Source organism: Condylura cristata, unplaced genomic scaffold, assembly GCF_000260355.1.
Source record: "Condylura cristata isolate star-nosed mole 26May11 unplaced genomic scaffold, ConCri1.0 scaffold00002, whole genome shotgun sequence".
NCBI classification, from domain to species: Eukaryota; Metazoa; Chordata; class Mammalia; order Eulipotyphla; family Talpidae; genus Condylura; species Condylura cristata.
Window position 1 is genome coordinate 47,409,102 of NW_004567103.1, and position 13,515 is coordinate 47,422,616.

The 13,515-nt window shown below is 39.1% G+C and overlaps 1 protein-coding gene across 2 annotated transcripts in view; it reads right to left on the minus strand.

The window, feature by feature from the left end:
* Positions 1-474: 474 nt before the first annotated feature.
* Positions 475-13,515, minus strand: part of NOSTRIN (nitric oxide synthase trafficking) — a 50,877-nt gene continuing 37,836 nt past the window's right edge. Inside the window, exons 9-16 of one of the 2 annotated variants that reach the window (XM_012725968.1) lie at positions 12,119-12,217; positions 11,898-12,023; positions 8,949-9,057; positions 8,097-8,182; positions 5,240-5,365; positions 4,258-4,369; positions 2,919-3,008; positions 475-674 (exon numbers count right to left, since the gene is read on the minus strand). In XM_012725968.1, the coding sequence (XP_012581422.1) occupies positions 568-674; positions 2,919-3,008; positions 4,258-4,369; positions 5,240-5,365; positions 8,097-8,182; positions 8,949-9,057; positions 11,898-12,023; positions 12,119-12,217 (855 nt within the window). In that variant the 3' untranslated portion in view covers positions 475-567. Of the gene's footprint in view, positions 675-2,918; positions 3,009-4,257; positions 4,373-5,239; positions 5,366-8,096; positions 8,183-8,948; positions 9,058-11,897; positions 12,024-12,118; positions 12,218-13,515 lie in introns of both variants that reach the window. The other variant, XM_004674573.2, reaches the window with a different exon arrangement.

The window sequence follows — 13,515 nt, forward strand, 5'->3', positions numbered from 1 at the left end:
CCTGTGGGTTGCATGTCTCCCACACCCTCTTCTGACCCCACAGACTCTGGGCCTCCCCTCTTAACTCTTTAGTAGTCTCAGCTCCTAAGATGTGTCCCTCTCAGTGGTGCATTGATTGTCTCTACTGAGCTCTTCATAGATTTAATCTGTGTTCTTTCTCTTTCCCATGGCCTGCTTGACACCTCACAGGCGTGCAGTGGCTTGTTGCCACCCAAGAAGAGCGTCTCAATCTGTGATGTGCTACCAGAAAATAGCACACCGTCAGCTAGCAACCAAGCAGAGCCTGGACTCTGTCCCTCTAGCTCTCCTTGCCACCCCATGAGCTCTACAAGTCACCATTAGGATTTCATAGAATTTGTAAACTCTCAGAGCCCGGCCTCCCTCGACTGCCACCTTCTGACTGTTTCCAGCAAAGAACCAGGAGTGCAAAGTGCAGAAATATATAGGTAGGACTCCATCATATGGTCACAGTATTTCTCTTTATTTGCTCCACACTGAAATGTTTATACAGCATGTAAGGTCGTGTGTTTAGATTTTGTATGCCAGTGTAGCTGAGAGCTAGCCATCTTAGGGGAGCTCTTCCACATAGGCGGCAGGAAAATGGCCTTTTTTTCCATTTAAAGAGCCAAACCACCATCCTTCTTCTTTTTTCTTGTGGATTGTCACAATGTCACCTGTGAAAAGGATCATTTAATTAAATGAGTCTCTGCAATTTGAACATACACTGAAGAGTCTTGAACACCTTCGTGTGAAGTAGGCATTGTGTGGAGGGTGGGACAAAGAGTAACATAATGGATGACTGAATTGTACCATAAAACCTTGTGATAAAAAACAATGTTGGAGCCTGCATTCTTCTTGGGCTGCCTGTTTGGATGCAGCTGATGGGGTGTCACCCAACTCTCTTGTGGCATCTGAGCTTTAAGGGTGTGCTATGTTGACTGCTGTGACTGTGTCTCAGCTACCAGGCCTTTCTTTTCACCGAGAGAGCTTCTCTCCTCCATATTGACCAACTTCACAGCCCAAAGCTCCACCTCACAACTTTGCACAGAAATGTTACCCCCTGTTCAACATTCTAGATAATTTTATTAAACTGTCAATTCAAAACCAATACTTTTTAAAGCAATAATTAAGATAGAATTCCTAAGAAACACATGGCTCTTTTCTGTCTGGTGTTTAAAAGTACAGTTTTTATATAAATAATCTGACAGTTGAAACTGGTGCCCCAAATCCTCTCGCTAAGCCCCTCTCTTGACAAAGTCCCATCTCTCTGGCTGCTTTCTGCACATCCAAATAGAACATTTGCTTCCTTCTGGATTCAAGAGCTACTTTATCATTAGCATGACTTAAAGGTAAATTTTTAGCTTTTCAATCTCTTCCTAGCAATTTTCTTTCTTAGGCAAAAGAAACTACTAACTCCCCTTCTATCTCCCACTGGTCACAAATCATAATTTATTCTGGAAGGAACTCATTCTTAGTCTAAGTTCTCCCTTCAGTGAGTTAGTGGGAGGTCAATAGATAAACACACTCTACTATCAGGAATTCAAACAAATAATTTAACAGCTTTTGCCAGTTTTCCTAAGCCTCCAATGTCTCCTTTAATTTAAAGAAACCATTTAGGATACAAAGTGTTAACAGGCTTTGCAACCAACAGAAAACTGAAAACAGGAAAAGTGATCAATTTATTGTTTCTTAAACTCAGGACCTCTCAATTCTAGATGGCATCTGGGACTGTGATTTTTTTGTTCATATGGAAGGTGGGATCTCAGACTTCATTTACCTACTTACTGCTATAAGCACCGCTGGCCTGATATGAGTATCCAAGTGACACCTTGAACACTTACAACTTTTAAATAAAGGCAACATTGATTTCAGATGAATAGGGATTTACTTTCAATTTCCCCTTTTCTCCTCATCTTTACTTACTTCTGGGCTAGAAGGAAAAGTAATTCCCTACAGAAAAATGACTGGCAAACTGAAAGAAAGCACCCACTAACCAATAACAAATAGGTGGTGTCCCGACTGTTTGACTGCACAATCCATCTTGATTTTCTGTTGGCTTCGGGCCCCACATCGGGCAAGGTCATGGATAATAAGTTTTCCTTTATGACACAGCATTTTCTCACTAACCTTTTCATTTCAAATCTAGGCCTTAGCTGCTAACTAGACACATAAAGAAAGTTGAAACTGCTGAGATTTTCTTGTGTATAATCACATTGAAGTCTACAAAACTCAGGGCATGCCACCTTTCCATGTTAACAAAAATCTATGAACAAAGGATGTATGATTCCTTAAATTGGTCATTAAAGCACTTTTCTGAGAGATAAGTTCAAAAAAGATTAAGCAAGGAGGACTATGACTTCCTTCCTTGAGTCCTTTGACATTGGTTCTAGAATTTTTCTTTTATATTAAGCTATGAGAGGAAGTCATTTCACACTTCTGCGTGTCTAGCTCTCTGAGAGGACACCTTCTAAAGATAATCTATCACTGACATTCTGCCCTATATAGCACTTTGATTAAGAGCATGACTCTTGAGGTTCCGAGTTCAAATCCTGCATTGACACTGCCAGTGACCGTGACTCTACTTTTCTACACCTCAGTCTCCTCAGCAGAATGGTAATAAATAAAATAACCATACATACTGCAGGGTTTTTAATGAATAAATTGGACCATGTGCCTCTAACAACGCTCAACACTTAACAAACCTTAAACAGATTTAGTTATTTTGTGAATTTATATTTGTTGTGCTTTTTTTTTTCATCTTCTAAGAAGGTTGATTATACACCTAAACCAACCTGACATGATAGTAACTTTTTTTTTTTTTTGATAGTAACTTTTTAAGGCTGCTGTACTGAAACAGAAAATTCAAGTTAGGAATTTCAACATAGGAAGTAACTAAATCAGTTGAGAATGATTCTTACCTTTTTCCAAATTCAATTCATCATCTTGTCTGGCTTGAAAGGAATATAAGGCCTTACAAAGGCCATTGCCAAGCTGGACCACACCAGAAGCTGAAAGTTGGATTAAGTTATAATTACTAATGCTGTTTCTGTAGGCATTGGGAAGATGAGAATCTTTGTAGCTATTTAGCAGTGTGGTACAAAGCTAAAATACACTGAAATCTTCTCAAAAGGAAAATTTATAATTTTATTTAATATTCATTCCTTTATTCACAACTATTCATAACATATTTCTATATGAACTGCACATGTTATATAACCCAAAACCATGCCATGATATAGAAAATCATGAGTCTAGACAAAAGTTATAATTATACTATCAACTTAAAATTACAGTCATGTGTAACCTGACATTTGACTGACAGCATCAATGTGGAGGACCTGAAAGGCCATATCACCAGGCCTAGGTGTGTAATAAGCCCACCACCTACAAGCCCACCACCTACATCTACATCACTGTTCTTCTACAGTATTCATATGCAATGAAATTGCCTACTGATGTATTTCTCAGAACATACTCCTATCCTTAATAATGCATGACTATCTTGGTTTCCCACATGTGCTTGTTAACATCTGTTAGCTAGTACATGGGGTAGTTGCATGTGTTTTTTTGGAAAATATAGGGCAGTTTTCCATGCAGATGTAGGTAGGGGTGTTTGAAGCACCTGCTTCCTAGGCACTTAAGGAACTGTTTCTCAAACAGAGCAATGGTGAATCTTTAATATGTCATGTGGACCATAAAATACTGGGTTTGAATGAACTCTTTTTCTTTTTGCCAATTTCAAATCAAGTAACTATATTGTCACAGTTAGGGTAAATACAGTTGAACAATGGGGGACAATGTAGGGGTGAATGATGTGGACAAACAAATGACTGAGTGCACACAAATGATTACTGTTAGATGACTTAATAAAAGGGTGGGAATCCAAGACCTTGGAATCACTGTTTCTCACAGAGAGAGGCCTCCATGGAAGTTTAAAGGAGACTATGGGGACACAGGTACAAAGCTCTTCCCGATGGTATCTAGCCAACTCTATGGGTAGCAAACTACAGACTGAATAACAACAGTGCCAGTCAATCTGATAGATGTCCTCACAGCATAAAATTCATTTCTCCAACTCTCCATTTCTCTTGATTCCTTCCCACATTCATGTTATAGTTTCACAGAAAACTACAAATTCTAACAAATTAATCTGTCCCAATGAAATGTAGACTTTATTGACTGGAAAATAATATCAACATAGCATTATACTTGACTGATAGTTCCCAGCCCAAAAATAGAGTGGTAAGGGGGGGTTACCTGTAGATGAGGTGGTTGGGTTGCTGTGCCCACCAGAAGACGCCCTGTTCAAAACATTCTCCAATCTCTTCATCAGAAATGGCCGAGATATTTTTAAATAACTATGTGTCTGCTGCTGTTCAAATAGTTTTGTACAAAAAAAAAGTCACTTTTAGCAAAACATTCACCATAAATATTCATGAAAAGTAACTTTTCTAAAGATGTTTTCTTCAGGAATATTTTTAATGGGGGAGTGTTGTTTATAAGTAAATTAGCTGCCATATGCCTAAGTCTTGTTATCATGCTTTTTTGTTTTTGAAGTCTTATGTTTTTTTCAGAATGAAACAATTATATTTTATAGCCTATGTTTGCAATCCTGACCCACACTTCTATTCTTATTAAATAAAAGCATTCCCAGCATTAATTCTACAAATTCAACTTTATTTGGCTTCAATGAAAGTGTAATTGTCATGAAATTGTCAAATGTGACATGATTGAGACCATGTTTGAGTTCATCCCATCTTATACAGACTAATTATTTGGGTTCCTCTTCAGCTCTGAATGGAAAATAACCACAAGCAATAGCCACCCCTCTATATGCACAAACCCTTGATTCCCTTAGAAATCTAACACTGGGGAAAAAAACGTGTGAATTTTAAAACCATACTCATGACATCTACTGTGTTAAACAGATGAAGCTAGTGTTTATCAAAACCTCATAATTTGGGCTTGTGTGAATACTATAATTTCATTTTATAAAAATTTTACTATAAAAGCACAAAGGATAAAGTTCAAGTGTGAGGGAGAAGAAACAATCCAAAGTGTTTTTAACTCCTCATATTATCAGTCTATTAAGATGTATTTAATTGTGGTTAGTTCTTGTTACTGTGCTCATAAAGAATAAAAATTCAGCTTTTTTCCCCGCTTAACTCTGATGCTATTTTAAGCTATTCCACCTAGCAAGCCCAGTTGATAAATTACAACCCATCTCTTAATTTTTTACCTTTTCTTTCCACTTGAAGATGTAGGAACTGCAGGGATGGCTGGGTTTAGGTCTTCGCTCAACTTCTGCTAACACAGATGACAGTTTATAGGAGTTTGCTTGCAAAAGGTCTAGCTTCAAATTGGTCTGTGGATATATCATTTGACCATGTCATTAAATTTCTAGAAAGTGAGGCAGGAAATCAGGGTAACTTTCAAATGACAAAATATTCTGGAAAAGTGCACATTCAACTTACTTGCAGATAGGCCCAGTGAATCCTGACAAGAAAGACAAAACGAGCCCTTTAAAGCAGTCTAGAAGAAAAGCTTAGTTACTGAATGTCTTATTCTGGACTCTTGTAAGCAGGAAAACTTCATATCTATTGTATATGACTCAGTGTGTTATGGCAATCAATAACTTTACTCAACTTTCTGCTGAAGAACAAGAAAGGGATAACAAATGTCAATAGTAGAACACAGAGCTTCAGAGAGCTGTGAGGACAGGTAATGGGCCTTAGGTGTTCAACTCTGTGAACAAAATTGAACCAGCTTTAATAGATCAAACTGAAAGGAACTGAGGTGGGTTTTGTTGATGTTGACGAGCTCTTGTACTTTCCAGAGAGTTTGCAGTAACACTGCGAGAAACTTGAAACAATGAGATATTTGAATATAAAAAGGAGTGAAACTAAAGACACACTCCTAGTCTCTTCCTACTCTGATTCCACCTGAAACTAGAAACTTAATTATTTCCTTGTCAAGCCGTGTTCAGGCCAGATAAATCAAATATCAGAACTTAAACATGGGAAGGACTCTACTTCTCCATTCTTTTCACCATCATTGCTCCCTTTTCCACACCTTCAGCACAGGGATTCCGAGCTCTCACATCTCCACTAGAGACAAAGTCATGGCTCAAACATTGCCAAAAAATGGGGAAGGGTCAAAATCTTGGAACAATCCACTGAATTGTGGGGCAGCTTATGTAAGAAGATCAAAATCTCCCCATGCCTTCTACCTCTAAACCTAGCCTGCATGTCAGAGCACCACAGAACACACCTTTTTTTCTCACTGTGCATCTCTTCTGTTCCTATCTGAAGACCACATGTCTTCTAAGCTACTTTTGGTTTTCCAGACAATTTCCCAGAGAACACATCTTTTCAACATTCTTCTGGCAAATATGGCATTGCAAGGTCCAAGAAGCAGTGAATTAGGAAGAATTTAAGTGAAGCAGTTTTCTCCTGCTAGAAACCTTCCCTAGATAATAATAATAAAAAAAGAAATCTAGCATTATCAGGTGTTTTCCTCACCCAGATATAGAAGTGTATAAGGAAATTATATAGGCATGTGGTATTTGGATTATGGTTTGAAAATTCCTATTTGCTCCTTTGCGAGCTCATCAATGAGTTTAGGGATCAGCTCTTCATTCACCTTGCATCCTCCACTGTGAATCAGGCCAGTTGTGTAATCAGATATTTCTAATACATGGTAATGACACCGACAAACTCTATTTCTAATACATGGTAATGACACTGACAAACTCTATGCAAAAGCAAAGAAATAAGATATAATTTAATATAGCATAAAATGTCCCATGTGACTTTATTTTGGTAAACAGTATTTGCACTAAATTAGTGAAATAGGTACTTTGTATTGTCACAGAAAATGTCCTACAGTCTGTTTTGCAATTTCATCAAAGTTATAGTCATGTGCCTCACAAGGATGTTAGTTTTCTGTTCCCAAGTGAACAGAATTCAGGCCTTTCTTTTCACAAGAAGTGTTAGGTTTTATTCTGTAACAGCACCCGCACTAAAGGAAGCCTCTCTTAATAAAATAAATCAGCCATTTCTGAAGGCATCTATTTAAGTTCAGCAAAGAGCTATTGAAATTGTCATTTTGGACAGAATGAATGGGTACCGGTTTTCACAAGAGAGCAGGCTGGAGCAAGTTGGAAGCTAGCCATGTTTCCTGTATCCTTCAAAATATTGATAACAATTTTATCTCTTCCTGAATTCTTAGATTAACTCCAGCCTCCTTCCTTTCACCCTAATCACAGCAGAAATCCCTTATCTTACACACATGCAGCTATTAATTCTTACTCTTATAGAAAATTCAGGGGTCTTTGTTAACTGTCCTTTTCACCTCGGTTTCTTTAAAATGGTCACATTGCCATTAATCCCCACAAATATCCGGGGTATGTCTGGGGGACTGTTGGAATCCAGGAGAAGGTCTGGTGGTATCATTTCTCCCTCACATCTGCACTCCTCACAACCACTTTGGCTACTAAAGTGGATCCTGTTTCTCTGAAAGCTTCACCTCACACACAGACTTCCTTCTTCCTTTTGAAATTATACCCTGAAGTTGCTGAGGGATGAAAGGCAAGAGTATTCTAATAATAATTACCTTTTCAAAGTTATCCTCTATCTACCATCCTAGCATTTTTTAACCATTTCCACTTCACAAAAACTCTTTGGGATATACTGATATGCCCATTTTACAGGTGAGAAAACAGAAGTTGTTCCAGGTCTGTGAGATGGCAGAACTGGATCCAACCACAGGCCTATCTGAATGCAGACCCTGCATTTTCAATCTCTTTTTATGACTGGGTTGAGGTACACAGGTTTCCAGATGCTGAAGGAATGATTCTATTTTGGGAAATTCTATTTGAGGCACAATTCTTTTCCAAGCAAATATTTGTAAGTAGTTTGGTTTTTCCACATCTCTCAAGATCCTTGTCAAGCAGCTGACCCTACAGTTCTCTGCCTAGATTGTTCTCTGTCATGAGAAAGGAAAGGCAAACAGGCCAAATGGGCCAGAAAGCAAGCATTCTAAAAATAACTCTTTCAATCCTTAAATCTAGGAAACTGCACTCCACAAATATTTACCTCATCCATTAAGGCTGCTGTAATTTTCTGGTTTTCTGCATCTGAGAAGGAGTTGCTGGAGTAGGTTTTCAGCATCCGTTCCAGGCCTGAAAATGAAGAGAGGCCAGCGGTCACCACACATCCTGTCCTCGTGGGATGCAGCTCAGAGGTCATGCTCAGAGAAAGCCTGACCCCAGGATTTCCTGAAAGGCTGGGCTGTTTCTGTTTGTGTGGGTGAATGTACTTTCTTTCAATGAAATTTAAGAAATACTGGTGCATCAAGATGAACTTAATCCTTTCTTGCTTATTCTGTCCACAGTGATTCCTGACTCACGCCAGTGCTATACTCTCTGTAGCTCTGACTGTGCTCCTAGCCAGTCTGACGTTGTCACAAGTTTCTTGGTCCACAGAAAATAAGCTATATCCATAAAAATCTCCCAGGTAGATTTATTTATTTATTTATTTATTGAATAAATCTTTCTAGAGCGACTTCATTTCCTAATGTCCCTAACTTTATCATTATAAGTTAGCTTAAAAAGAAACAAACAAGAAGGCCAATAGTTCATAGTAGACTTGCCATGGTTCAAAACAAATTGTCCTTCATTCCACTCAACTTCAGAAATAAAGTCAAACACTACATTTTTGGAGAAGTGGCACTGAATAATACGTAGATAGCTCTCATAGACCAAATATCTTTCAATTTTTTGCTTTTTCTTACTTTTCTTTATTCACATAAATTAGGCTTATATGCAATTCTTTAAATGAGATGACTCCCACCCTGGTTAGAAAAAACAGACTTAATCCTATTTCTGAATGAAACCTACAAGTGGAACACTTTCCCTTATCCTGCCATTCAGAGAGATCATCAAGTACCTTCCTGGTCTTTCAAGGCTTTGTCAATGTCTCCTTGCAGTCTCAGCAGTTTTGATTTTATGGAAGATACTTGTCGCTCTTTAGTCATAGCGTTGTTAGGATTTTCTTCCTTTAGGAAAAAACACAGGATGTTTAACAATTTAAGGGGGAAAAAAAAGAATGAATTCCTACTTTAAGCTGCACTGAGACTCGTTGACTTAATTTGATAGAAGAAAAAAAGAAAAGGAAAAACAACAATAAAAGAATAAGCTTTGGTTTTGTACAGATTGTCCTAATTCTTCTGGACCTGCTTAAAGCAAAACCACCAAATTTCACAATTTGTACTTACATAGTTAAGTACTTTCTTTAATAGAACAAATTATTTTTGAAGGATGGCACTGCTATAGTAATTTCATAATATCTTGATAAACAAAACTGTTGTATACTTTCTGTTTTATGTTTATGTAAGTTTGAGTCCTTTAAGGGTCCATGTATCCTGTCTGCCTCTGCTAGGACCCTCGGCAGGGAAACAAAGACTTACTGAGTGCTGCTTGTCTATTGGGAACACCTGAGCTTAAGCACAGCTCTCCCCAGTACAGCTTCATGATTTAGTTAGGACTTGAAGCATAACATTAAGTGATCTAGCAATTCAAGGCTACATTCTTCCATGAATGAATGGTGGTTTGCCAAAGGGCAGGGACAGACAAAACCTTACAGGAGGCTAGAAGGCTTAGCCAGCAGGCACTAGAACTAGCATAAGTGAAAAACAGAGGCAGGGCTAGGTGAAAGGAAAAATAGACCAATTATTTGAATAAACATAATGGAAGAAAAGTTGTCTAAGTAGTTTTGGCCAGATTTTTGGACCAAAGTAAAAGTATATCAGATAAGATGTGACAAACCATTAATTCTAACAGCTTTCACATACATTACTTCAAGGGTTTAATGGAAAAAAAAAAAAACAACTAGGGGTGGGTGGGAGGGAACTTACTGTAGCAGAGGGACAGAAACCCATGGAAAGGGGAAACTAATGACTCAAGATGGAAGTTGGAAAAATGAGGACATACAGTAAAAAGGAGAAAAGCTAGTTTTTTTAAAACTTTTTTTTGAGCACTTATCAAAAGCTACATGGCTTTCCTACAGCTTTCTCAGTAACTCTCTACATGAGTATTTTATCCCCACTTATACATGAGAGCACTGAGTTTCACAAAAGCTCAGAGATCCAATCCTAGGGCCCAAGACTGAACGTACAATTATTTTACCCATAGAGAGTAGAAGGTCCTATTCTAGGAAAGGTGCAGCTCTACTTTATTCCTTTTGGGGGTAAAGTGACATTGGTTTATAATATCATGTAGATTTTTTTGTGTGTGTACAGTCATATATTAACATCTATAAGCACTGTATTATACGTGTCAGTAAAATTCTGAAAAGCCAGGGTTTTGAATACTGGTGGAGAGATTAACTTATGAAAAATTGTCTTGAAGAAAGGGAAGTACAGGGATTTGAAGAAAAGAGAATAGTCTACTAAGATATAATGCATAGATATGACTATTTTATTTCCATATGGTATGTTACATATATATAATATTATGCACTATACATATAAATTTTCTTTATATTTTCTATTACATGTAATTCTTGCAGTAGTTCTATGGGTTGGGTTTTATGCTCCCCATTTCACTTGTGAATCTCAGAAAGGTCAATGAGAGGGTAAAACAATAAGTTAACTGCTTATTGAGACTTCACTGCTGAGCCCAGTTCTGACTTTTCCTTTCCCCCATCTGTTCCCTGAGTTTGGGTCCTGGGATGTTGACTTTGGTTACACCTTTAATCCTATGGCACAGGACCTCTGTGCTGGTTCTCCATATGGGGAGGGATGAGGACTCCAATCTGGATGAAACACAGAAGGCCCGGGAGGAGCCATCGGAAATTCTTTCCGCCCAATCACCTCCAAGAACATGACAATTAAGACTGAAAAGAGGGAATCATAGACAAAATCTTTGAGGCATGACCTAAGAAATCACAGACTTTACCACAAGAAAGCAAAAAGGGAAAATGCCTGAGCTCTCACCAGAGTCATTAATTCATTTTAGCAAGGAAGTCTCCATAGTAGTTTTCCCCAAATGCCCTCAAAATAAGCCTCTGTAATTTGGTCCCAGTTTTTCAAAGGCAAGGACCATGCTTCCTACATCTGGATTCACATCTTTATGTAATCAGTTGCCTTCTCTTGAACATTCACTTGCTTTTAACAAATAGAAAATAATGGGTGTCCTTCTGAGATTAGCTATAAAAGATCTCACTCTTCCATTTGGACAATCTTGGCTCTATCCATCTTGGATCCCCAGTTCTAGGGGAAGCAGGCTGATGTGTTATAAGCTGTCCTAGAGAGACCCACCTGACAAGGACTTGCTATCTCCAGCCAACAGTAAGCAAGGACCTTCTAGACACCTGCCACCAGCCACCAGCCATGTGACTGAGTTCCCAGCTGAGCTGAGCCTTAAGGCAACCGGGGCATGGTGCTGAAGGACTCTGGTTGCTGCTTTGAAAGGAACTCAGAGGTACCTGGCTCAGCTCTGCTTGGATTCCTGGCCCTTCAGAACTGTGAGAAGTAAGTTTTAAGAAGTTAAGTTTGGGAGTAATTTGCTATGCAGCAATAGACAACCAACACCATATACTGTGTGATTTATTTATAGATCAGAAAACATTTCTGCTGGCATTCTTCCTATAAAAGACTAAATATGAAAATGCAGACTAAAATCCTGTTTAACTTTTTCCTTTCCAGAGAATAACAATGATGTGTCTCCATTGCCCAGTCTGTAAGTCACACACTATTTCTTTAAATTTCTATGGAACATGAACATATTTTCATTTATAAAGTGTTCCCAATTACAGTTGCTTTCCATTTTTTTCAAATGATTTCCTCAGCATCTGACTGAGATTCCCCCACTCATAGCACTTTCATTCTATACTTACAAAATAATCAGTTAATAGGAATTCAGATTTATTTTCTGTAGATGAAACTGCAGTTTCTTCCATCAGAGCTCGGACATTCTTTTCAACGTCTATCTGGCTGATGGCACAGTGGACCTGTGTGTGGCACTGCAGGACCAAGATAACAGAACAAGGTCGTTGAAAACACCTGTGCTGCCAGTTTGAACAGTAGGCACCAAAGTGGGGGATGTCTGAATACTCACCGTGGTCAAAGTTTGGCTGAAAACAGAAATATGTTGAGTGTACTGCTGTAAGTTACTGCTTAGAAGTTGAATTCTTTCCTTCTCCAGCTCCAAAATACTCTGAAAAGGATGGAAATGAAGCAAGACTAGTCCATTATGCACAATTAAAGTCACCCAGCAAGCACTGACAGCAGCACCTTGGGATGCCTAAGCAGTCTGTGTTCGCACCTCTTGATTAAGTCTCGTAAACTGTGGTAGGGGGATGTGAGTGGGTGTCTCTTATTATTCAACTTATACCCTTCACAAATAGATCTTTTTTTTTTTTTTATCCAAAAGGCACAGGGGTAGATGTAGTGGGTCACCTTACACTCACAAAGAGGGCGAGAAAAGAGACCATTTGAAATGTGTCCATGAGTTCTAGAGAAAGAGAATGAATGCCAGCAAAATCTATGCCCATACGTTGGAGCTGTGTCAGATATTAAATATTTTAGAGCTATTTACAGTTACATAGAAGGTATCCTGCTAGGCTCTGCAGAGCCAAAGATAATGGGGTACAAACTTTTCTGCTTAAGGAAATTTGATAAGTGCTGATGCCCAAACTCTGATCACTACCCCTCGCCTAAAATAAGGCAGGCAGGGGAGGAAGTCTGAGGTCACCACTTGAAGGTGGGCACATAGCTTCCCATTTTGTGTGGGATTACAAATTCCATTCGGAGTTTCATAGTTTTGGCAAGAAGGGTAAATAAGGAGAGGGAGATAGAATATGCTTTGCTAGCCGTTAACATTTTAGAAAAGGTTAGCTATTAGCTCTTGCCACTTGCTGCTGGCCAAGCTGTTAACTATTGCTTCAGAGAGTGCAGAGAAGTTCAGCCCAGAGGCTTTATGTGAGAAGGTGGGGTCAGGTGGAGTTCAGGGGTTGCTTTCCAGGGGGTGCTGGGTATGTGCTGGGTATATGCTGGGTATGTTGACAGTTGTGGCAAGTGTCCAAACCACTCGTTCCTCCCAGAGGCCTGGGCAATCCTCTATCCAGAGTGGTTCTCACAAGCTTCTATCCCTCCTACAAGTAAAAAGAACACTCAGCAATAGTCTATCATGCAGATGCCTTTGGGCAAATTGTTGGAGACATTACAATAAGAATGGACTGCATCTCAGGTGTCCAGTAATTTTTTTTTAAAGATTTATTTATTTGTGCATACAGAACTGGGGTACAGGCCAGAGGCTCAGGGGTGGTGAGAGGCTTCACCAGAGACAGAGTGGGGAGCAGAACAGGCAGATCGACGAAGTACACTCCTGAGGGGAGCAGCGGGCGGGTCAGGAGAGGTCTGCCGTGCCATGTGGTCACCTCCAGGGCAGACGGGAATTGAACTCATGCGGAAGCAGCTTTAGATTCTCAGTGTTGTGCTTTAACCCGCTGTGCC